Below are 24295 nucleotides of genomic sequence, written 5' to 3'. Positions count from 1 at the left end.
AATTCTTACTGCAACCAGGAACTGGCTGAGAAGGAGCCTTCGGATTCGTTTTTTTACCATTACCCTTGGAACTGGACAATTTTCTGAGGATCATTTCAGCTTCCTTTTTGAAGAATCATCCTTTGCCGAAGATTCTGGTGCAGCCGTAGTGTGATCCTCATCAGTATCAGAGTCCAATTCTTGAGATAGCAAAATCGAAAATTGGGTTTCATCATGAGCGGCTGATGCGGCCTTTAGCATTTCTGCATAAGTCCGCTTGGAGCGTCCTGTGATAGAACGCTTCACTTTATCGGAGTGCTGTTTATACCTTTGGCACTCCTGTAGAGGGTGAGGATTCTCACCACAGTGGATATATTTTTCCACTGTTTGCGTACAAGAATCCTCACTATGTTTTTTACCACATTTACCGCAGCGAAATTTGTTGCCGCAATGCCCTTCTATCTCCACATCTCGAGAAGGGATGTAAATGTGGTACTCCCTGTGTGGCTTGCGTGGTTTTGTAGAACCATTTCGAGAAGCAACGATCCTTTCTTGCCTTTGCGAGAACAATACACTAATTGGTCATATGTCGCAATTTGTTTCTTTTGTAGTATGATTTCAAATCCCATTTCCAAATCTCATTTCAAATCCCATATTTCATAGGCCATATATCATTCCATAACCCATTTTTTAAATCCATCCCCAAAACCCATCCTCATAAGCAGTTGATTGTTTCTTAATAAATGACTCATGCGTAGTCACTTCGATTTACAATTCCCATGAAACATTCCTCAAGCACAACTGCATTATTTAGTTAATTGCTTTTCCCCACATTCATCCATAGAAACAAGCCAACGTGCGCTGACGATATGAATGTACTCTTACATCATATCGCGCGCAGCTAAAGGCAATAAACCAGTAGCCAAAACAAACCTAGCTCTATTCTGATGAAATACGCGACCATATACAAAGTCGTCGTGACACTTTACGATTTCCCATGAAATCGATATGCGCGCTTACGAGTGCAGTAAGCATTATTATTTCTTGACCCCATTCACATCGAACACTGCATTCGATTGATTGGCTATTCCCCTTTGAAATCAACTTGGCTCCTCCCAGTGAAACTCTACACAAATTGTTGTAACTACTAGCTTAGGATTTTAGTAACCAGTGTTAAGGCAGTTCTAGAGACACACGCCACGCGATAGGTCATGTTGAGTTTTCTTCAGATAATTTAATATAAAGAGTATCGTGTCTTTGGTACCAAGAAAATGAGAAATAAAGTGTATAGAAGTTATTTGATGTTGACCGTGTTTGTGAACTAAAAACAGTTGATGACAACCGTGAGTTGAGAATGGGTAGAAAAACATTTGATGGCGACCGTGTTTTAAAAAGAATTCATGCAATCTTCGGATCCGAGTGCGATATGATAGTGCTCGACACGTAAAACGAGCCACAGGAAAAGCGATCCGATGTAACAGCTCTAGATGTGCGACGGTATTTGAATTCATCGGAAAATCGGCGGAATTCCAGGAGATCCAGTGCAATATTATTGAGGATGAAAGTGAGCAAGAGTACTGCGGTGCAAGAGTGAAATGAAGTTCGCTGATAAGAATTAGTAATCGAAATTCTTGGTGTGGCTGAGTGAAACAAAGCAAGAAAAAGTGTGTGCAAAACCAACCAGCCGTATCACAACAATGTACTAAACTGTGATAGTAAATGTGAACCCAAAAATTGGAGTGAACAAAGCATGGACGTTACTGATTATCACTTCAGAACTTTTTTATCGCAGTGCGAAACGGTGCCAGAGAAAAAAAAAAGCAGCTAACTGAGTAGTGAGAGAAACAGTGCCAGAAGAAAGACTAACTGTATCGCAGTGCGAAAGGGCCATATAAAAAAAAAAAAAAAAAAAAAAAAAAAAAAAAAAAAAAAAACCCTTTGACCCGGCCCAGGATCCCGAAGTTGCAGCATTCCCGCAGGCTGACAAGTGCAGTAAAGCTCATGAACGAGCACGTTCTTCCGCTGCACTTGGTTGATGCTGAGAACATGGAGGAGCTGCAACTGAAAGTTTACTGTGCTGCTGTGGCGACCGCCAAAAGTTTAGGATACCGTATTAGGCCAAGAGGCGGACTGCTCCAATATCTCCGTGAAAGGCGTGAGCCTCCATGGCGAAGGAGATTGGAGCAACGGATCCTAAACAAGCGCGCCGCAATTGGAAGACTGATGGCGTACAAAAGAGGCAGCAGATCGGCGAAATTATGTCGCCAAGTTGCTGTGATCGTGCGGCCTACTGAACTTCGCCAGCTGGGAGCTCACCAGCTGACGGAAAAACTCGACACACTGGTACAGCAATTGAGCGTCCTTACAAAACGGCTGAAACGTTACTCTGACTCTGCAAAGCGCCAGGAACAAAATCGGATGTTCAGAGATAACGAGAAAGCGTTCTACGACCACATTAGCGACGAGAAGCCCGACTACCGCGAAGGTTTGCCAGATATTAGCGATGTGACGAACTTCTGGGCTGGTATTTGGGAGACCCCAGTAGAACATCGCGACGGGCAAATGTGGTTAAGACGGGAGGAGGAGAGTTGTGGTGAAATTGGAGAGATGCCAGCTATCATCGTCGGAGAGAACGATGTCCGCGAAGCCTCGCGGTACCTGAGGAACTGGGCAGCACCGGGCCCCGATGGTGTCCAGAACTTTTGGCACAAGAAGCTGACCGTCGCACATCCAAAGATAGCTGAGTGCTTCAACAAGGTGCTACGTGACCCACACAACCTTCCTGAATTCGCCACCCGTGGCGTCACCTTCCTCCTCCCGAAAGACAGCAACACATTGAACCCATCAAAGTACAGACCGATAACGTGCCTATCGAGTCTGTACAAAATACTGAGCAGCATAATTACCGCCAAAGTTTCTGCTCACTGCGAACAGCATCACATCATCGCAGAAGAGCAGAAAGGATGCAGGAAAAATACGCATGGCTGCAAAGACCAGGCCATCATCGACGCAGCCATAGTCGGCCAGGCGGTATATAACCAGCGGAACCTAAGTATGGCCTACATCGATTACAGGAAGGCTTATGACTCCATACCTCACTCGTTTCTCGTCCGGGTATTGGAGCTCTACAAAATTGATCCCGTCGTCGTTAGGTTCCTGCAGCATGCGATGAGGCAGTGGAGCACGTCTCTGCACCTCAGTGATGGGGAAAATGTGTTGCAGTCTAGAACGCTGCAGATAAAGAGGGGGATATTCCAAGGCGACTCTTTCAGCCCGCTTTGGTTTTGTCTGGCACTGAACCCCCTCAGTAGGACGCTCAATAGAAACGGTCATGGCTATAAAATAAGGTATGGCGACGGCGCCCACGAAGAAGTGACCCATACCTTTTACATGGACGATCTCAAGGTCTACGCTGATTCACGTCAGCGTCTAGGTGTAGCTATCCGGGTTGTCGAAGACATAAGCAGGGACATCTGTATGGAGTTCGGCCTCGACAAGTGTCGCTGTGTCCACCTGCTGAAAGGACAACTTACCGAATCCGGAAGCTACGAGGTCTATGACGGCGAGTTTATAAGAGACATGGTTCGTGGCGAATCCTATAAATATCTTGGATTCCGACAGCTCACCGGGATTCGCCACTCCGACATCAAGACGGAGCTGCGAGACAAGTTCTTGAGTCGAGTGAACTGTGTCCTGAGGACTTTCCTCAACGCGGGGAACAAGGTACGCGCGATCAACACATTCGCGGTTCCCCTGCTGACCTTCAGTTTTGGTGTAGTCAAATGGAGCAAAACTAACCTAGAGGACCTTGAGAGGAGGATGAGGAAAGCATTCAAAGAGGCCGGAATGCACCATCCTCAATCGGCACTGGAGAGAGTTTCACTACCACGCAAAGAAGGGGGACTTGGAATCGTCGACATTTCTGCACTGTGTGTTGCCCAGGTACGACAACTGCGCGAGTACTTCGCAGAACGCGCCAACCAAAACGCGCTATACCGGGCTGTCTGCGCCGCCGACAGAGGATACAGCGCTCTGCACTTGGCGCAAGCGGAGTACCAACTCAACTGCAATCTGCAGACAGTGGAGGAGAAGATTGCAGCTTGGAAGCAGAAGGCAGTGCATGGTGCCCACCCCCATCAACTGGACCGGCCACACGTCGACAAGGCCGCATCTAATCTGTGGCTAACGCGTGGTGAACTCTCTTCAGTAGTAGAAGCCGACATGATAGCCATCCAGGACAGGATAATGCCGACGAGAAACTGCAGGCGGTACGTCTGGCATCAAGACGTTGATGACATTTGCCGGATGTGCCATCAACCAGGTGAAAACATAGAGCACATTATGGGAGGCTGTCCCGTTTTGGCCAACGCAGCCTACACCGAGCGCCACAACAACGTGGCCCGTATTGTTCATCGACAACTGGCGCTCCAATGTGCTCTACTGGAAGACAACGTACCAAACTACCGGTACCTGCCTGCACCTGTCCTGGAAAATGACCGTTTCAAGCTGTACTGGGATCGCACTGTTCTGACCGACCTCTCGATCCACCACAACCGCCCAGATATAATGGTTTACGACAAGAGCGACCGCAAAGTCACCATCATCGATGTCGCTATTCCACTAAACCAGAATCTGGAGGAGACCCACGGTCGCAAAATCTGCAAGTACCGACCATTGGCCGTGGAGCTCAAGGAACTGTGGGGGCTAAGGGAGGTCCCAAGAATTGTTCCAGTCGTTCTCTCTGGAACTGGAATTATCCCGAAGACACTTCTGGAAGCGCTAAAGGTGTTGAACATCGAGAAGGAATTGGCCGGCATCCAAAAGTCGGTCATCCTTAGCACCTGCGCGATTGTCCGACAATTCCTCGGTCAGGACTAAAACAGCACGAGCATGCAGATACGTGCATTCCGCAGAGCCTAGTCCCCCTTTGGCATTCAGAAGCCCGGGGGCAGGTGAAAATTCTGGCTAGGTTCGCCTAGTTAAGAAGTGAGATAAGTCTGGGAAAAAAAAAAAAAAAAGTCAGTCACCATCATCGATGTCGCTATTCCACTGAACCAGAATCTGGAGGAGACCCACGGTCGCAAAATCTGCAAGTACCGACCATTGGCCGTGGAGCTCAAGGAACTGTGGGGGCTAAGGGAGGTCCCAAGAATTGTTCCAGTCGTTCTCTCTGGAACTGGAATTATCCCGAAGACACTTCTGGAAGCGCTAAAGGTGTTGAACATCGAGAAGGAATTGGCCGGCATCCAAAAGTCGGTCATCCTTAGCACCTGCGCGATTGTCCGACAATTCCTCGGTCAGGACTAAAACAGCACGAGCATGCAGATACGTGCATTCCGCAGAGCCTAGTCCCCCTTTGGCATTCAGAAGCCCGGGGGCAGGTGAAAATTCTGGCTAGGTTCGCCTAGTTAAGAAGTGAGATAAGTCTGCCAAAAAAAAAAAAAAAAAAAAAAAAGTCAGATAACGGACTGTAACAACAATTACCGAAGTGTCCAGTGAACAACGACCTGTGCAATGAACATGGAAAAAAGCTGCCTAAGAGTTGGCTCGCAAGTGCTCCTTGGAAGGCGAGACCACTGCCAGCAGTAAGGAACTGGCAGGCGGGTAGATAGAAAACCAAAAGAGGCGCAGAAGAAAATTCCCGGCGAAGGCCATCAACTAGCAGCAGCAGCGTGAGCAGCAAACAGATGAGCAGCAAATCAACCTAGACGGTGGTCCAAAGGAAGTTTTCAAGTAAATGATTAAATCTGTTTTTTTTATCGATTACGTCTGTAGATTATATACGATGAAAGTTCACTTCAGAAATTTTTTTTTAATCAAAATGATATGATGAAACAAGAGTGAGTTATTTGAAAAAAAAAAGAAGACTAAATAAATGAAATGCAAGTAGATATTATACAATTAAATAATTTTTATCATTCAAATATCATCAAAGAATTAATGAAATAAATTAATGAAATAAATTAATGAATCACGAATGTAACACGAATAATAATGAAACTTTAAGGAATTCGAATATGAACTAACATGGGATTGTTTAGCTCTAAAAAGGTAACGAATACTGGAGATCCACAGGTCACAGTTCTAAATTACCTTGAGCAGCATTCTCGATTCCATGAAACTAATGAAGTTATATTGTGTGTGATTTTAATCATCACACTATTGCTTGCATTAAACAAAGTTTACAAACTGTATAAAAATTGTACGCGGACAGAAGCTTTGAGAGCCGCTCGAACTATCGCTGGTCTACAGGAGATAGCATAAAAACACATATGCGTATATACATTTTTTTTTTCTCTTCCTCTCTCCTCCTATTTAAAAATAAATTTAATCTTTTTCTCATCAATAATTAAATACAAATAACATACAAAATGATTTCGGAAGTCGAGCTCAAAGAATTTCTAGAATTCCTAGATGAAGTAGGAAAAGGTAAAGGAACGGGACCATTTGCTCCATTACAAACGAGCGAAGTATTCAATTCTTGGGAAGAATTGTTAACTCGAATACGTGAATTGCCTGGAGATGATCCAATTACCTGGATAGATTATGAAACTGGCAAGAGATTACACCAACAAAATGAGAAGTAGGGTGTACAAATTAAACGAACAAGTTCTCTTCAATGGATCGACTTAGAGAAATCGAATTCCATTTAAAGAAAGAATTTCAAAACCTAACCAAAAATAAACTTCGACCTAGGACCTTACAAAATATTGAAATAAAAAGACAGCAAATACAAGAAAACTTGGAGGAATATAGAATAGTTTTAAAAACATTCGAATTCAGAATCAATGCATCTAAGTGGAATGAAGAAGTAGAAACCTACGGAGCATTGAAGGTAATATACCAAAAGTGTATAAAATTACTTGACAATTCTCAAGTTATACAACGAGAATATGACAGTGAGCCGGAAACAAGCGAAAAACCTCCTGGCTTACTCCAATATTTGAAACCAGACACTGAAGACTCATTGTTAAGAGTGCGCAGTGAAATAAATCTGGTCAAGAGAAAATTTAAGCTCAAAATACTAGCAAAAATTGTAGTTTGGTATCTAAGAGCAAACAACAAAAAGATAATGGCGTTAAGTATTAAGACAGCTGCTGAACTAGCAACACTTATACCCACCTATGATGGAAGTCCAGGTGGAGTAAAATCCTTTATTGATGCAGTTAATCTGACTAGTACAATAGTACCAGATGTAAATAAAGCTGCAGCGATTCAAGTAATATTGACAAAGTTGAGTGGAAAAGCAAGAAACTTATTTTCCACAACTCCCATCGAATACGACGAGATCACAACCAAGATAAAGTCAAATTGTGAAGAAAAAGGAAATTCAGATTTAGCATTAGCTAATTTGAAAAATTTAAAATTGAAAAACGCCAATGAAATCGAGAATTTTATTAAACAACTCGATGTTTTAGCAGACAAATTGAAAGACACTTATATTAGAGAACAAATTCCTGACAATGTAGCGAGGAAAATGTCTCAAAAGGCAGCAATCCAAACACTTATCGACGAGACATCAAATAAAGAAACGAAAATGATGTTAAGAATTGGAAAATTTGATAATCTCCAAGAAGCCATCAATGTCATGGTGGAGAACGAGAAGACGGGAAATAGAGACACAAATGCAGTAGTACTGCATTCGATAAAAAACAGGCAACCAAACAATTCTGGACAGAATAATAACAAGTACTTAAACCACAATATTAACCATAGAAATTCAATGATGACCGATCGATTCAACCAGAGAAATTATTCTCAATGCGGATATCAGAATAGATACCCAAATAACAACAGAAATTTCAATCGGAATTGGCAACAATATCCCATTAACAGAAATTTCAACCAAGGGTCACAACAATATCCTACTCAAAGAAATTTCTACCAGAATAACAATAGAAATCCTAACGGAACTTACAATAGAAATAACATTCCAGCTAGGATGTACGCTGTAAATCAACAAAATATTCCTCGACGGAACGCACATACTAACAATAATCAATTTTATCCACAAATTGAATCGGATAATAATTGCCAAGCTTTGGTACCATTCAATAACAACAATACAGTACCTAACCCCAACAATCAAACGACGCAATCAGGAAATTACAATTCTGATTATTTTTTAGTCAACCAGTAACAATTGAACGCAGATGTCGACTAACTGGACAATTGTTACGGTCAGACTCACCGATTTTGACAATAAATTTAAATGCATCAAACTTTATTCAGGTCAAAGTGCACATGACTGGAAATAAAGTATGCAACCTAATCATTGACACCGGTGCAGATATTTCGTTGTTTAAAGCACGAAATATTCTCCCAACTCAACCTGTAAATAGTAACAATAAAATTAAATTAACCGGAATTACGGAAAACAGTGTAGAAACTTTAGGTATAACAAATACAGCTATGTGTTTTAATAATACTTTAACTTTAAATCATGATTTTCATCTAGTTACCGCAGACCTACCAATACAAGCAGACGGTATACTAGGAAGGGATTTTTTAATAAATTATAAGTGTTTAATAGACTATGAATATTGGCTACTTACCTTTAATATAGCTAATGTACAGATTTCAATACCAATAGAAGATAATTTAAAAGAAGGCTTCATGTTACCAAGCCGTAGTGAAGTAGTTAGAAGGATACCATATTTAAATATTATAGAAGATATGGTAGTTCATTCGGAAGAAATTTATCCAGGAGTTTTCTGTGGAAATACTATAATTTCACCAGCAAAACCCTATGTAAAATTTGTAAATACCACAAACAAACCTTTGTATATACACTATTCAGAATTTAAACCTACATTAAGTATTTTAAATAATTATACAATACTTAATAGTAATAACAAAAATAATAAGAGATTCGATGAAATTTTTAAAATCATAGATACAGAAAAAATCCCCATATATGCTAAAGACAAGTTTAAAAATTTAATTGCTAGATATCAAGATATATTTTGTCTCCCAGAGGAGGATGTGACTAGAAACAATTTCTATTCACAGAATATTGTTCTTAACGACAAAGTACCTGTATATATTCCTAATTACAAGACGATTCATGCTCAACATAATGAAATAAATAGACAAGTGAATAAAATGTTAGAGAGTAATATAATCGAACCCTCGGTTTCACCATATAATTCACCAATTCTTCTTGTACCAAAAAAATCTTGTGACAATGACAAGAAATGGCGTTTAGTTGTCGATTTCAGACAACTGAACAAGAAAATTTTAGCAGACAAATTTCCTCTACCAAGAATTGATGATATTTTAGACCAACTTGGAAGAGCAAAATATTTTTCAACCTTAGATCTCATGTCAGGTTTTCATCAAATACCTTTGGACAATGAGTCTAGAAAATTTACAGCATTTTCAACACAAAATGGACATTATCAGTTTACGAGATTACCGTTTGGATTAAATATAAGCCCAAACAGTTTTCAACGCATGATGACCATTGCAATGGCTGGTTTAACTCCAGAAATATCCTTTATTTATATTGACGATATTATCGTCACGGGATGTTCAGTTAATCATCATATTTCAAATTTGACTCAAGTTTTTGAACGATTAAGATTTTATAATTTGAAACTTAATGCTCAGAAATGCAAATTTTTTAGCACTGAAGTTACCTTTCTAGGTCATAAAATAACAGAGCATGGCATGTTACCAGATGATTCTAAATTTTCAGTAATTCAAAATTACCCAATCCCAAAAAATGCAGATGAAGTCAGAAGATTCGTTGCATTTTGTAATTATTATCGAAAATTTGTACCAAATTTTGCATTGATTGCAAATCCACTTAACCAACTTCTAAAAAAGGATTCAAAATTCAGATGGACAGATAATTGCCAAAACGCATTCAACATATTACGAAATTCATTAATGTCACCTAGATTACTCCAATATCCAGATTTTACGAAGCAATTTATATTAACAACAGATGCTTCAGACATTGGCTGTGGAGCTGTATTGTCACAACAAACACTAAACGGAAATTTACCAATAGCATTTGCAAGTAAAACTTTTACACCTGGCGAGAAAAATAAACCAGTTATTCTGAAGGAATTAACAGCCATACATTGGGCTATTAATTATTTCAAACCTTACCTATACGGTAGAAAATTTTTAGTACAAACAGACCATAGACCATTAGTTTATCTGTTCGGAATGAAAAATCCAACATCAAAATTAACCAGAATGCGTCTTGATTTAGAAGAATATGATTTTTCAATTGAATATATATCAGGAAAATCGAATGTAGGAGCAGATGCTTTGTCGAGAATAATAACAACTTCTGACGAACTAAAAAATTTAAACATATTAGGAGTAAGCACGAGAGCAATGACTCGTAACATAAAAAATGATGACAGAATAGTAACATCAACAGATAAAGAGATTTCTGTACCAAGAGAACTTGATCACTTCTCTACGTACATGACAAATAATCCATCAGAAACCAACAAATTAATTAAACTTGAAACAAAAGTTGACAAAAATGAAATAAAATTTATATTAAAGAAAAACAATAAAATTATTGCGCAAGTGCATCAAAGAATTTTAAATGGGAGTCAGACATTAGAATCTGCACTTCTAAAAGTGGAAGAATCAATGATTAAAATGAACCAAAATAAATTAGCGCTCTCAACTAAAGATGAAATTTTTAAAATGCTATCAATTGAAAACTTTAAAACGTTAGCAAATGCACGAGTGTATTTAATAGAAATTATTATTTACAATCCACCAACATTTTTAACAAAAAGGGAAAATATTCAAAAAGTATTATACAATTATCATAATACCCCTACTGGAGGACATATCGGACAACATAGATTATACCTTCAAATAAGAGAGGTGTACAATTGGAGCAATATGAAAAGATCGATTGCAGAATTCATTAAGGCCTGTGAATTATGCAAACGAAACAAAATCATAAAGCATACCAAGGAAAAACAAGTAGTAACTACAACTTCATCTTATCCATTCGAAATTATTTCCATAGACACAGTTGGACCTTTACCTAGAAGTCACAACAACAATAGATATGCAGTTAGTGTCCAATGCGACTTGACAAAATATGTCGTATTGATTCCTGTGCCCACAAAAGAAGCTAATGTAATTGCTAAAGCATTAGTAGACAATTTTATTTTGACTTATGGAACATTTCTAACTTTACGTTCTGATCAAGGAACTGAGTATAATAACGAAGTCTTTGAGCAGATCTGTAAAATGCTTAAAATCGAACAAAAATTCAGTACAGCTTATCACCCTCAGACGATTGGATCGTTAGAGAGAAATCACAGGTGTTTAAATGAATACCTGAGATCTTTCGTTAATGAACATCAAACTGATTGGGATGAATGGTTAAAATTCTATGCTTTCAACTATAATACAACCCCACATTCAGACCATGGTTTTACACCACATGAACTCGTTTTTGGAAATAAAGCTAAACTACCACAGGAATTATTCAAAAATGGAACAGAACCAATATATAATTTTGAACAATACAGCAAAGAATTGAAATTTAAAATACAACGTTCTAACGAAATTGCAAGAGATAAGTTAATAAATCAGAAAGTTCAAAGAGCAACCAATACTGAAAACAATTGTAACCCAATTCATTCAAATATAAACGATAAAGTTTATTTGAAAATAGAAAACAGAAGGAAATTAGATCCTTTCTACGATGGACCATACATAGTGCAGGAACTATTAGATCCTAATTGTAAAATTTTAAACCCTAGAACAAACCATGAAAAAGTTGTACACAAAAATAGATTAATAAAAACATAAACAAGAAATATGACAAACAATTTGTATTCCATTCCAAACGAATTTTTTTTAACACAAAAAAAAAATTTTTTTTCCCTATAATTTCAAAAATATTTCAATTACAAGAGTATAGTAGTTAGTTAAACTTTTAATTATCCTTAATATCTTGGTAACTGTTTAAAATTACATTATTTATTAAGTATCTTACAAATCCAATATATATATTTAAAAATATTCACATGAACTTTCGAATAAAATTTATATCAATGAAATAAAAACTATATGTATCAAACTTTGTAACATTGAGAGAAGCCAAGGAACAATTATTTGAAAACCAGAATACTAAGAATGATTTCATTTTATTACATCATTCTCCCGAAGAGGGATGGTGTAGTATGATTTCAAATCCCATTTCCAAATCTCATTTCAAATCCCATATTTCATAGGCCATATATCATTCCATAACCCATTTTTTAAATCCATCCCCAAAACCCATCCTCATAAGCAGTTGATTGTTTCTTAATAAATGACTCATGCGTAGTCACTTCGATTTACAATTCCCATGAAACATTCCTCAAGCACAACTGCATTATTTAGTTAATTGCTTTTCCCCACATTCATCCATAGAAACAAGCCAACGTGCGCTGACGATATGAATGTACTCTTACATCATATCGCGCGCAGCTAAAGGCAATAAACCAGTAGCCAAAACAAACCTAGCTCTATTCTGATGAAATACGCGACCATATACAAAGTCGTCGTGACACTTTACGATTTCCCATGAAATCGATATGCGCGCTTACGAGTGCAGTAAGCATTATTATTTCTTGACCCCATTCACATCGAACACTGCATTCGATTGATTGGCTATTCCCCTTTGAAATCAACTTGGCTCCTCCCAGTGAAACTCTACACAAATTGTTGTAACTACTAGCTTAGGATTTTAGTAACCAGTGTTAAGGCAGTTCTAGAGACACACGCCACGCGATAGGTCATGTTGAGTTTTCTTCAGATAATTTAATATAAAGAGTATCGTGTCTTTGGTACCAAGAAAATGAGAAATAAAGTGTATAGAAGTTATTTGATGTTGACCGTGTTTGTGAACTAAAAACAGTTGATGACAACCGTGAGTTGAGAATGGGTAGAAAAACATTTGACTTTATATCAATGCACGCATTGTACTGAGCATTTAACGAGAGACATCTTCCGTGCATCGCCATTCAACAAGCATCAAACACCCGTCTAACAGATGCACACAGTTGCAGCGATAAAAATGGAGGAACATCGAAACAAACTCCATGCGAAATATTCGTTAGCGTTCACAGCTCGAGGGGAAACATAAAACAAAAAACGAGTAGTATAAATGACCTTTGTTGTTTCGGGTACAGGAAGATTCTGAGAATTTTTCTCAGAGGAGATGCAATACGAATACGCTAGCGACAGTTTACTGGAGTTTACTTCGCAAATATTCTCTTTTCGCAAAAGTTGCCCGTTATTAACAGATCTGTTCGGGAAAGCACACAAATGGACAGAACAAATGTATGGGGAAATGGGAATGCTTCCAATTTTCATCGATATAAACCATATACATACTATGGCATTGTGATGTATAGCATATCAAACAAATCTTAGAAAATTTCCGATTCGATTGGTATGCAAATCATTAAAATCCGTTCGCAGTAAAAATAGTTATTAACGTTAACTTTATTAACATAAAACATTAACATAAAAACGTGACCTGTTTTCTGATTTGGCACCCTTAACATAAGACGTATTAAAAAACTGATTTGAGGTGTCCGAACAACCTTGAACACCCCTATTTGGAGAGCTATACAACGCCGCACGCTACGAAGTAAACACGCGGAATCGCGGAAAAATAAAGTTAGGACAAAAAACAAGGTGATTTTTGTAGTCTATGTTTTATTTTCTATTTTTCTACATAATCGCCGTAACGTTCCAGGCATTTTTCATAACGTGGCACGAGTTTTTCTATTCCGAGCGCGAAGTGCGTAGCGTCCAACTTTTTGAAGTACGATGTAACTGCGTCACGAATTTCTTCAGTGTTATCGAATCGTTGACCGCCGAGGGCCTGTTTCATCACCGTACTATTGTGAAGTGTTGGACCGATTAAGAACTGCGATTGAGAACAAAAGGCCAGGTTTATTGACGAAAGGAGTGTTCCTCATCCACGATAATGCGCGGCCCCATTCTGCTCGCTTAACTCAAGGGCAATTGAAAAAATTCAAATAGACTGTGTTCGAGCATCCTCCTTATTCCCCAGACCTCGCCCCTAGCGACTATCACTTGGTGATGAGGTTAGAGTGATGACCAGACCACTTTCATAAGTAGTATCAATGAAAAATTCAAAACGATCGGTTGATTTACAGTTCAGTAATTGGCAATCTTGCCATTTCGGCTAATAATCTAGAAAATTCGTGTTGGAATACTTTCTATCAAAGTCTGCTGAACGTATTTCTCGATGTTTTTCCATGTTTCCGAGATTGCGACCTTGTGTTAAACGTGGTATATCGCTTTCCCACAGTGTAAATTCTGCGTACACCGATCCTCCTAAGACTTAACAGAATTCAAGTCTGGAGAGTGAGTCGGCCAGTCCAAAAAAATAAGTTTTTGATCTTTAATCCATTGCTTAGTTTCCTAGCTGATATGAATAGTAGCGTTGTTTTGCTGGAATGTGATTTTTTTTTGTGAGGATATCCACGCAAAAACAATAGGAAAGAGGATTCCAGACCATGCATGTAATCCTTGAATGATGTGAAAACTATCTTGAGCTTTTGAGTTGCACAGAATCCCGCCCAAATCATGCACGAGCTTCCACCTAAATTCCTGGTTGAAAATTACTGTTCCTTCCGTAAATCATGCCATTACCCGTTAAAACCATCAGGACCATCTAAATAGAACTTTTTTTCGTCAGTGAAGATAACCTATACATTGAAGAACTTTTCGTTATGGTATATAGCAAAATGTATTCTTTTGGAAACATTCTTTGTCACAACATACAATGCTCCACTGTCGGTTCAGGTGAGCTTTGGCAAAACTCAGACGTCGTCCGATGTGAGATGGTGTAAGATGAGAAGCTATAACCTTTTTAAGCCTTCTTTGTGTGTCGATTTTTTACCAAGACTTGACGAATTGTCACCCGAGTAACAACATAAATTGAAATATTGCTTTATTTGCATTAGCAATTTTGAGGTATTCGAAGCTGTTCAAGCTATTTTCCGCTTATCCCGGTTAGAGAGTTTCGATTTAGGTGGAGCTCTCTCCTTCTTACCGTATCCTTGAGAATTCGCCGAATAATTGAGCACTACTTGATGGGATCCTCCAATCCGACGAGCAATTTCTCTGGACATTTTATACGAACCTTCAATCATAGCGAATTCGTTTTTGTTCAGTTTCAACCCCAGTGCCGCACTAACTGCTGTCAAAACGTTTTTTTATGCACTCAGTTTCGCACTCAGTGTCGCACTAGTTCGCCCCGAAAGCTGTTAGTTTCGCACTGAGATGTTTCACGGGTTGGCACTCGGGTTCACCAATACAACTATACTGAACTGTCAAGTTCCGAATATTGTTTTGGAAAATCTAAAAATAAAGACTATGAAAATGGAAAACCTGCTGCTTTTGCTTTTGTATTATTGGAATCGTAATCCAATTCGGATTCTGATTTTGAAGAGTAGAGTAGACGGCATTAAGCTACGTGTGCTTTCATTGGGAGGTGGAATAAATTTCAAAATCAAAATTATGAATGAAAATTTACTTTAACGTATCGAATATTTATTTTATGTGATTAAATAAAAGTTTTTTTCCGATATCGCAGAATATTGAACGAAAACTGTGTCTAATGATGGTTTTATATTATAATAGTAATTATTTGTGGAACAAACAGGAAATGCATCGACGAATGGTTAAGTGAGTGTCAGAACTACATGTGTTAGGTAATCAAACAATATTAAGTAAAAATTTTCATTCAAACTTTTATATGTTTACACTGCACTTGGCCCTTCTGATCTGATGGAGAACAATTTACCTCCCAAGCACTAATATCACCACCAGACGTCGACACTGTACATTTGCCGTCGTAAATATAAACAAATCAGACTATATAACGCACACCAACAAACCACCGCATTCGTGAAACTGAAAACGTTTTTTTATTACAGAGTCAGTTTGGCACTGACTCAGTTTTAAAAACGAATTCGCTATCAGTACATTCATCTGCTTCCTCACTTTTGTGAGGAGGTTAGGTAAGTGCCTCATAGTTTAAGGAGAATCCGAAAAAATAAAGAAAATCCCCCAATGCAAAGTTAATTGTCAGTAACATAAACGAAGCAAGGTTCCTATAGTTCCAATTATATTTAATCGTATTGTAGATCAACAACACTGCATGAGTTCACTAGGGCAAGATTCATGTCCAAAATAACATTCAACAAGCGATTTGCACCGATCGCATATCTCGCGAGATATCAATCTTGGACTACGTGTCATTCACAACGTTTCACGCGATTGAAGAAATTGCACAAGCGTAAGTAGCGTGAATCGGTTCGTTTGGTAAATACTGATCACTGTAAGGGTGAACATTAAGACATTTTAGTTTGCGAATTACTTTAAGTTTGACCAGATTGCAGCATCGAAGTCGATTTTTCCTAACATAACTCCTTCGAGATTGGTCATCTCTAATCATTGCTGTGAAATCAAATGAGGTAAAATGAACTTGTTTCACTTTTCGGTCGTGGTCATGTCAATAAATTTGTCAAGCTTCCATCTGAAGTTCAATGCTAAAAAGCGATTTTTTCTCTCGCCTGACTAAGTTGCAGCTTTGACAATGAAGATAACCATCCATGACACGAATGCAAATGCGATTAGCAAATGATTCGACTAGCGAATTCGAGAGAAAGAGATTGGCCAATTTTGGAGGAATTCACCTTGATGCGTGTCGCAAAAAAAATGCTGTTCGAATTTTTCCCTACTGTGCCGCTGTGTATAAAAAAGCAATCGCACAACTGACGCAAACTTCCCAACTTTAACAATGTTATCCAATTTTATCAGTTGATTGTATTGCATTTTGCTTCGGATGCTTCTAACGCTAGTGGTAATAAATCATTAACATTGACCGTTACGTGGGTGAGTTTTTTTTTCTCATTTTGTTAGAGAGGTTGTAAATTCTAATGATGAGAGCCACAAACCAAATAGTTTTCCAATAAAAAAAAACAAAAATTAATATCCGTCGATCCTTACTGTTAGTTCGTTGGCCACGTTGTCCATGCAAAGTCTAATCAATCTATCTTGTTCGCTGCGCGCCTTTTTGTTTCGTATGCTCTTCCATATGTGCACTCTTCCGGTCGAAAATACCAAGGGAACGTTGATCTTTCGTGAACATAGTCTAGACCGCGTGGCCGTAGAGGATTTCAATTTCATGCGGCGACAGATTTTACTCGATCGGAACCTCTTTCGTAGTCTAAACTAAGCACGATTTCCTGCCATAGTGCATCTCAGAACACATGTACTCAACAACCTCCTCGGTTTTGTCACCGTCAATCTGAACTCGTGTTGGTACCAGTTTGACGTATCCTTTTGTTAAAGTTCTGTTTATTTTGCAACGATCCCGAAAGGTTAGCGGAATTTGTTACAATTGTAGATTCCTGACATCCGATTCAAAATAACATTGGGAACACTTTGAAAATTTAACATGCGGAAAAATAGTTGTAGGGAAAATCAGGGTAAAGCCGACACTCTAAGAATTCCCACATATTTTGAAGGCCTCTCGTGTTTCTTTGACTGTGTATCGTCACAGATCCCCTCTTACACTCAACATAAACCATTAAACAGAATCTTTTGAACATTTGTTGAGTAGAACTTGAATTTTTATAGCATACAATAATTTATGTTTTTAGGTGAAATAAACGGAAGTGCGAATAGCATTCCACCCTGTCAGGATGAAACCTTGGGAAAATCGAAAGAGAACTTGTTACAATAATTTAAAAGTACAAAAAGGCTATCCATACACTATGTGGACCAGAGCTTGGAAATATTGAGCTTGTTAAGCAACATTGAAAATATATTTTTATCAGTGTAACGCGTTTATTTTGCTTGTCGATGCTACTGTCATTCATTCGACGGCAAACAAATTTACAACTGTGTTCATTCATATTCATTCTGTGCTCTCTGAGCTTTCCTTAAAGCTCGAGTCATGAAAATTTAATTCACATTTATTCATTGCCATTGAATTGTCAGGAATGTTGTGACTGTTCATTTTCAATATCCCGATATGTGTGTGATTTTCTCATTGAGTCAGTGCCTTGCTTATTCAGTTGTTTTTGAAGTTACTCCGAAAGGGTAACGCAAATCGGTGGCGAAAGCGGATATGCCAACAAAAGAGCAAGATCTGCATGCACACTCAAGATCTGCACTCACTCACACAGGATTGCTTAGGCTTGGACTGCGAGGGGGCATTCTGCAGAATCGATCCAGGCAGTGAATTCAAACTATGTCAGCCAAAGCTGGATGTTGGCAATTTCATCCGCTAATCCTATAGCATAGTTTGATCCGCAAAAGGAAGCTCGAAATATTCCCATTGCGGTCGTGTCTTGGACACCACCATTTTATGTTCATGTGTTCAGAATTAAAAAAAAATTAAATGTTTGAAATTTGAGTAAAGACGGTATTTTTTACATCGGAATTCTTCTTTTGAAGCATTTCTGACAAGTGGATTTGGAACTGCATATTCACTATGTAAAATGAAAGCAATTTAACTGAGACGGAAACCTTGCATGCTTGAACAATTTAATTTATTGTCACTATTATGAGCATTCTGTACTTTCTTATCTTCCTCAACGAATTTCTCCGTTTCGTCAGTGTCCGAGAACGATGCTGATAGCGAGTGAACTGGTATGTGAATGTCAATGAATGACAAAACTAGAGATATTTTGTTTTGCTCACATTCCGTGAACGCAGAACAGAACGAAAAACAGAATGAAAAAAACTGGATGAATCAACTGTGAGTGGCTTGCTGTGATTGTGAGGTGTGGCGTTGGTTCATTTTCGGTATCCCGAATGCAATGGTATAATGATCGAATGTGGCCGGAAATTCAGCTGAAAAGATTGATGTGATACAGATATTTCCAAGCACTGATGTGGACACCTAAAAAGGGGGGATAGTTGTAAATGATACATAATTGGATTGCGAAGACAACGAAATATCGACTACCAAAAAAGCTATTCACAGATGTCTTAAGGTGGAATTCCATCTATTCGACTTGATGTATGCTACAAGTCAATGATTTTTGCTTATTGGAGTATATCTTTTTACGACATAATGGGTCTTGTCGAGCTCCAATGACCTGTGGATCGGTGCAGCGCAATGTCCTGGAAAAAAGGTAATGAAGATGGTCGAGTTTCGAGCGACATAGCATGCGCTGCCATAACTAATTCGCAAATAGTGACGTCAGTTGTTGTGTTTATCTTTGATTATCCCACCGCATCCATGTAAAAATGCTATTTTCAGGAAGTAATTTATCAATTGAAAACGTACATTTTTGTAGAGCTCCCGCTGAATATTAGGCCAATGTGATAGGGTGAAGTGAATATTTGTGAAATTACGTCGAAAAAGACGGAAAAAGTTATATTTCCATGTGCCATTTTAACTCCCCCACGTTTATAGAAACAAACGAAGTTTCATTATTTTACCGTTATGAAGTTGATGTTTCGAAGGCTTGGATACAATCATCTGAACCTTCCTGAATATTCTCCATCTCAATAGAAGGTTCAGGTTCTTGATTATGTCGAAGTCCAGCTGCTGAGCTACGGAAGTAAAGATTTGTGGAAAAATTGTAAACTTATCGATTTGAGCTTTGGTCGAACAGATTTTGGGTGCGCTGTATAGTTATCAACGAACATGAAATTTGAGAAGAAATAGATATAAGTATGATACATTACATAACACATAATTCCATAAATAATACATTTCTATTTCCATTGGAAAATTTTTCGTCAAATTGCATGGTCCATTCCTCAAAAAGCATTAAGGCCACCCAAACCTTGGTGTTGCTCTCGTATATGACTTGTAATGACTTCTTATTGGTTTCAATAATCGTGGGTTTTTACTCTTTCCATTGATCAGCAACGGTAGTTTATCGCTCCCGTCCATGTTGGTTGTGCTTTAAAGTTGGGAATTCCCAGTTTCTGGACAAATTTGCAAGACATATCCTGAAGAATAGAATCTGAGAGAGGTAAATTATTTTCTCTGGCTTAATAAGACAAAAATCCATTGACCGCTCCAGCTTTTCGATTACAACCAACCTTTTATGGCTTTGGTTTAGATTCAATTTTTCATTCCGATTCCATTTTTACTTTAGTTTGAATATTGTTGATACCGTACTTTGTGCAATACTGAAATTATTTACAGCTTCACATCCCTTCCGTCCATACTTTTCGACCTGCTCGATGATGCTCAAACGTTGCGCAATGGTTAGCATTTTGATTGTTCGCTTGAAAGGTTTCTCGTGGTTTTCCATACTTGAGAAGAAATTGTTTGATGACACGAACACTCCGTCTTCACTTTCAAGAGCAATTGAAATCAGAGGTAATAACGCACAAAAACTTGTACGCAAAAATCAATCGAGTAAGGAAGGTATCGAGTTATGGAATCGAAGGTGCCATGAAATACATCGAGTTAGGGAAAATATCGAGATACAGAACATCGAGTTAGGGAGAGTTGACTGTATATGAGGGGCTTAGAATGAAAGGGGTGTAAGTGATTTGATCGTTTTCTCTGCACATCTCTTTCGGAAAAAAAGCACCGCGTGGAAGAGAAAGAGTGTGAAGAGATGGAGCTGCTTTATCGTTCGCGAGAATCGCGGAAGTTCTTCAAGAAACTAAACGCCTCGCACAAAGGCTTTGTGCTGCGGGCCGAAATGTGCAGAAACAAGGAAGAAGGCATCTTGACAAACGAACGCGAGGTGATCGAAAGGTGGAGGCAGTACTACGATGAACACCTGAAAAGCGCGCAAACAGGAGACCAAGGCGATGTTGAGGTGGACTACACTGGTGCAATGAACAACGACGACGTACCACCCCCGACGATGAGTGAAGTTAAGGATGGCCTCGTAGCGGAGCTCTTCAAGGGAAGTTCGGGAAAACTTGTAGAGTGTATGCACAGGTTGATAGTCAAGATCTGGGACACAGAACAGCTACCGAAGGCGTGGAAAGAAGGGTTCATATGCCCTATCTATAAAAAAAGGCGACAAGTTGGATTGTGGGAACTATCGTGCCATCACAATCCTGAATGGTGCCTACAATATTTTGTCCCAGATCCTCTTCCGCCGTCTATCGCCAATAGTAAGTAGATTTGTGGGAAGTTATCAGGCCGGATTCATGCCCGGTTGCTCGACGACGGACCAGACGCCACATCTTCGTTGACTTCAAGGCCGCATATGATAAAATCGACCGACGACAGCTATGAAGGATCATGGACGAACACGGCTTTCCCCGAAAGCTGACAAGACTGATTCAGGCAACGATGAACGGTGTGCGGATCTCAGGTGAGCTGTCGGAATCATTTGAGACTTCGAAAACGAGATGGACTCTCCTGTCTGCTCTTCAACGTGGCGCTGGAAGGTGTTATGTGGAGAGCGAGCTTCAACATGTGGGGCACGATTTTCAACAAGTCTAGTCAGTTTATCTACTTCACCGACGACGTGGACATAATCGGAAGAACACATGCGGCGGTAGCCGACTTGTATACCCGACTGAAACACGAAGCAGGACTGATTGGGCTTCGGATCAATGCGTCTAAGACTCAATACATGCTAACAGGAGGGACTGACCGCAACAGAGTTCTTCTTGGTAGTAAAATTGTGATCGACGGCGACGAGCTCGAGGTGGTAGAGGAATTTGTCTATCTTGGCTCGTTGATAACAAATGACAACAACAACCATGAAATTCGAAGACGCATTGTCAATGAAAGTCGTGCCTACTATGGGGTTAGCAAATTCTTGAGGACTCACAAGCGCTTGGTGTTCTCGACAGCAGCCCTGCAAAGATGGTGTTCGCATCGAATCCGGCAGGAATAAGAAGGAGAGGAGCCCAGCGAGCGAGGTGGTTGGACCAGGTGGAGCAGGACTTGGCAAGAATTGGTGCAGCCGGAAGTTGGAGATCTGCAGCCATGGACCGGGTTTATTGGAGAAGAGTAGTGAATTAGTTCTAATCTCAATGGGATGTAGAGTCATAGATAACATATATATTTATAAAAATGTTGGAAGCAACCCAACAGGATGGCTTTCGTAATTGTTAAGCGAAATCTTGAGCGATTTTAAGCGCTCGAACTATTCTTTTCGTTCCAAGTTAAGTATGGCCATAATCAATCCGTCAATCGTATATTAACGCATTTAAACGATCCTATGGCTAAACCGATTGTGCTGTTCCTAAACTTTGATCTACCGCTCATCAATAACATCAATTACTCTTTTGAATCTGAAAGGTCTCAATTTTGCGAACTTTATAATGAGACAAAAATGTTGTTGCTGATCATGTTGGGTAACTCATGTTTGGAGAGCTACGTGCAACGATTCGCTGATGCTGGCATTGATTTGAAAGATTTTGAAGACTTTCTGAAGAAGCCTGAGGATGTTGGTATCGATGCTGGAAGCATCAAAACCACGGACTTGATAAACCCGACGTGCATATTCCAAGAGCACCGAGGCGTAATAGATACTCGGCGTGACCTCATAACTCAAGATCTCTTCAGTGCCACGCATCTTTCGGTTATTCATCTTTCACAAATAAATCACAATTTGCGCCAGGCGGACGATACGCATCGATGCGATGTTGCAGCATTTTCTTTTTCGGCCCGAAGATCGCTAGCCTCGCGAAGCATCAATGTCACGTTTGAAAGCTCGCCCCAGTGGGATGAATTACACAACAACACATAGTGCCTATCGCAATGTGGTGTCTCACACCTTTCTTCAGCCGTAACGATATAATGCTCGAGCATCTCTTACTGTTTGTTTGATTTGTAATTAATCGTTCTCCTTTCATGCTTCTCTCGATTACTTTCCAGATAACCGGAGGCGCCGGATTCGTCGGTTCCCACCTTGTTGATTATCTAATGATGCAAGGCCACGAGGTGATAGTGGCGGATAACTTTTTCACAGGGCGCAAGCGCAACGTGGAACACTGGTTGGGTCACGAAAATTTCGAACTTATCCACCATGATATCGTCAATCCGCTGTTCATCGAAGTGGACGAAATTTACCACCTGGCTAGCCCAGCTAGTCCGCCGCACTACATGTACAACCCAGTGAAAACGATCAAAACGAACACATTGGGAACGATCAATATGCTCGGGTTGGCGAAACGTGTCATGGCAAAGGTGCTAATTGCGAGTACATCGGAGGTCTATGGCGATCCAGATGTGCATCCCCAACCGGAAACCTACTGGGGACACGTTAATCCAATCGGGCCGAGGGCTTGCTACGATGAGGGGAAGCGTGTAGCGGAAACACTGAGCTACGCGTACGCCAAGCAGGAGAATGTGAACGTCCGAGTGGCACGCATCTTCAACACGTACGGACCCCGAATGCACATGAACGATGGTCGCGTCGTTTCTAATTTCATCATACAAGCGCTTCAAAATCAGTCAATTACGGTAAACTAACTGTTGCTACTATTACAGCACTTTTAACACAATCGCTACTCTTCTACAGATGTATGGCAGTGGCAAACAGACGCGATCATTCCAATATGTGTCCGACTTGGTTGACGGAATGGTCGCGCTGATGGCGTCCAACTATACGCAACCGGTAAATTTGGGCAATCCAGTTGAGCGCACAATCCAAGAATTTGCCGAAATCATTCGAGATTCGGTCGGGGGCAAAAGTGCAATCATTGAGCTGCCTGCCGTCGAGGATGATCCACAGCGGCGTAAACCGGACATATCGCGCGCGAAAAAGTATCTCAACTGGGAACCGAGGGTATCTCCACGCTTACAACATCCAATAATGTTGTTGTACAACTTTTAACTTTTGCAGGTTCCATTGAAAGAAGGGCTTATTAAAACGATCGAATACTTCCGCAAAGAGTTGGCGCGCTCCAATCACTCACAGCGAAACATATTTGTGCCCGAAACGACTGAAAACAAATAGCACCATTAGCAATGGTGTGGTGGTAGAGAAGCTTTGCATAAGATGCGGTTGAACAATAGCACAATCCGAAGTTAATGTCCGGCCCAATTCACCTGTTTTCTCACAGTACAAGTCCTCCGTAATCATATATTTCCATCAAAAAATATTTCCATATAGGATCTCTTTTGTTACGATATCAAACTGGCACCAAGCATGACACCCATACTGAAAAACTATAACGCGATTAAAATTGTACACACAACTGTCCGAATTTTTGCGATTCTTTCGTTTTCATGATCTTCGATTCCTGTGCAAATAGTTTTTTACTTTCTAGTCTTGTTTTTTTGTAGAAATTTTAAAACATGTTTACACTCTGTATGATTCTCATTGAATAAAAAAGG

The 24295-nt window shown here is 39.7% G+C and overlaps 1 protein-coding gene across 1 annotated transcript in view; it reads left to right on the top strand.

The window, feature by feature from the left end:
- The window catches only part of LOC129777623 (UDP-glucuronic acid decarboxylase 1), a 38789-nt gene extending 14494 nt beyond the window's left edge, over positions 1-24295 (top strand). Inside the window, exons 3-5 of the mRNA XM_055783998.1 lie at positions 22832-23419; positions 23478-23744; positions 23802-24295. Of these exons, the coding sequence (XP_055639973.1) occupies positions 22832-23419; positions 23478-23744; positions 23802-23915 (969 nt within the window). The 3' untranslated portion in view covers positions 23916-24295. The remainder of the gene's footprint in view (positions 1-22831; positions 23420-23477; positions 23745-23801) is intronic.

Source organism: Toxorhynchites rutilus, chromosome 3 (assembly GCF_029784135.1).
Source record: "Toxorhynchites rutilus septentrionalis strain SRP chromosome 3, ASM2978413v1, whole genome shotgun sequence".
NCBI lineage: Eukaryota > Metazoa > Arthropoda > Insecta > Diptera > Culicidae > Toxorhynchites > Toxorhynchites rutilus.
This window is presented reverse-complemented; position numbering and strand designations above follow the sequence as displayed.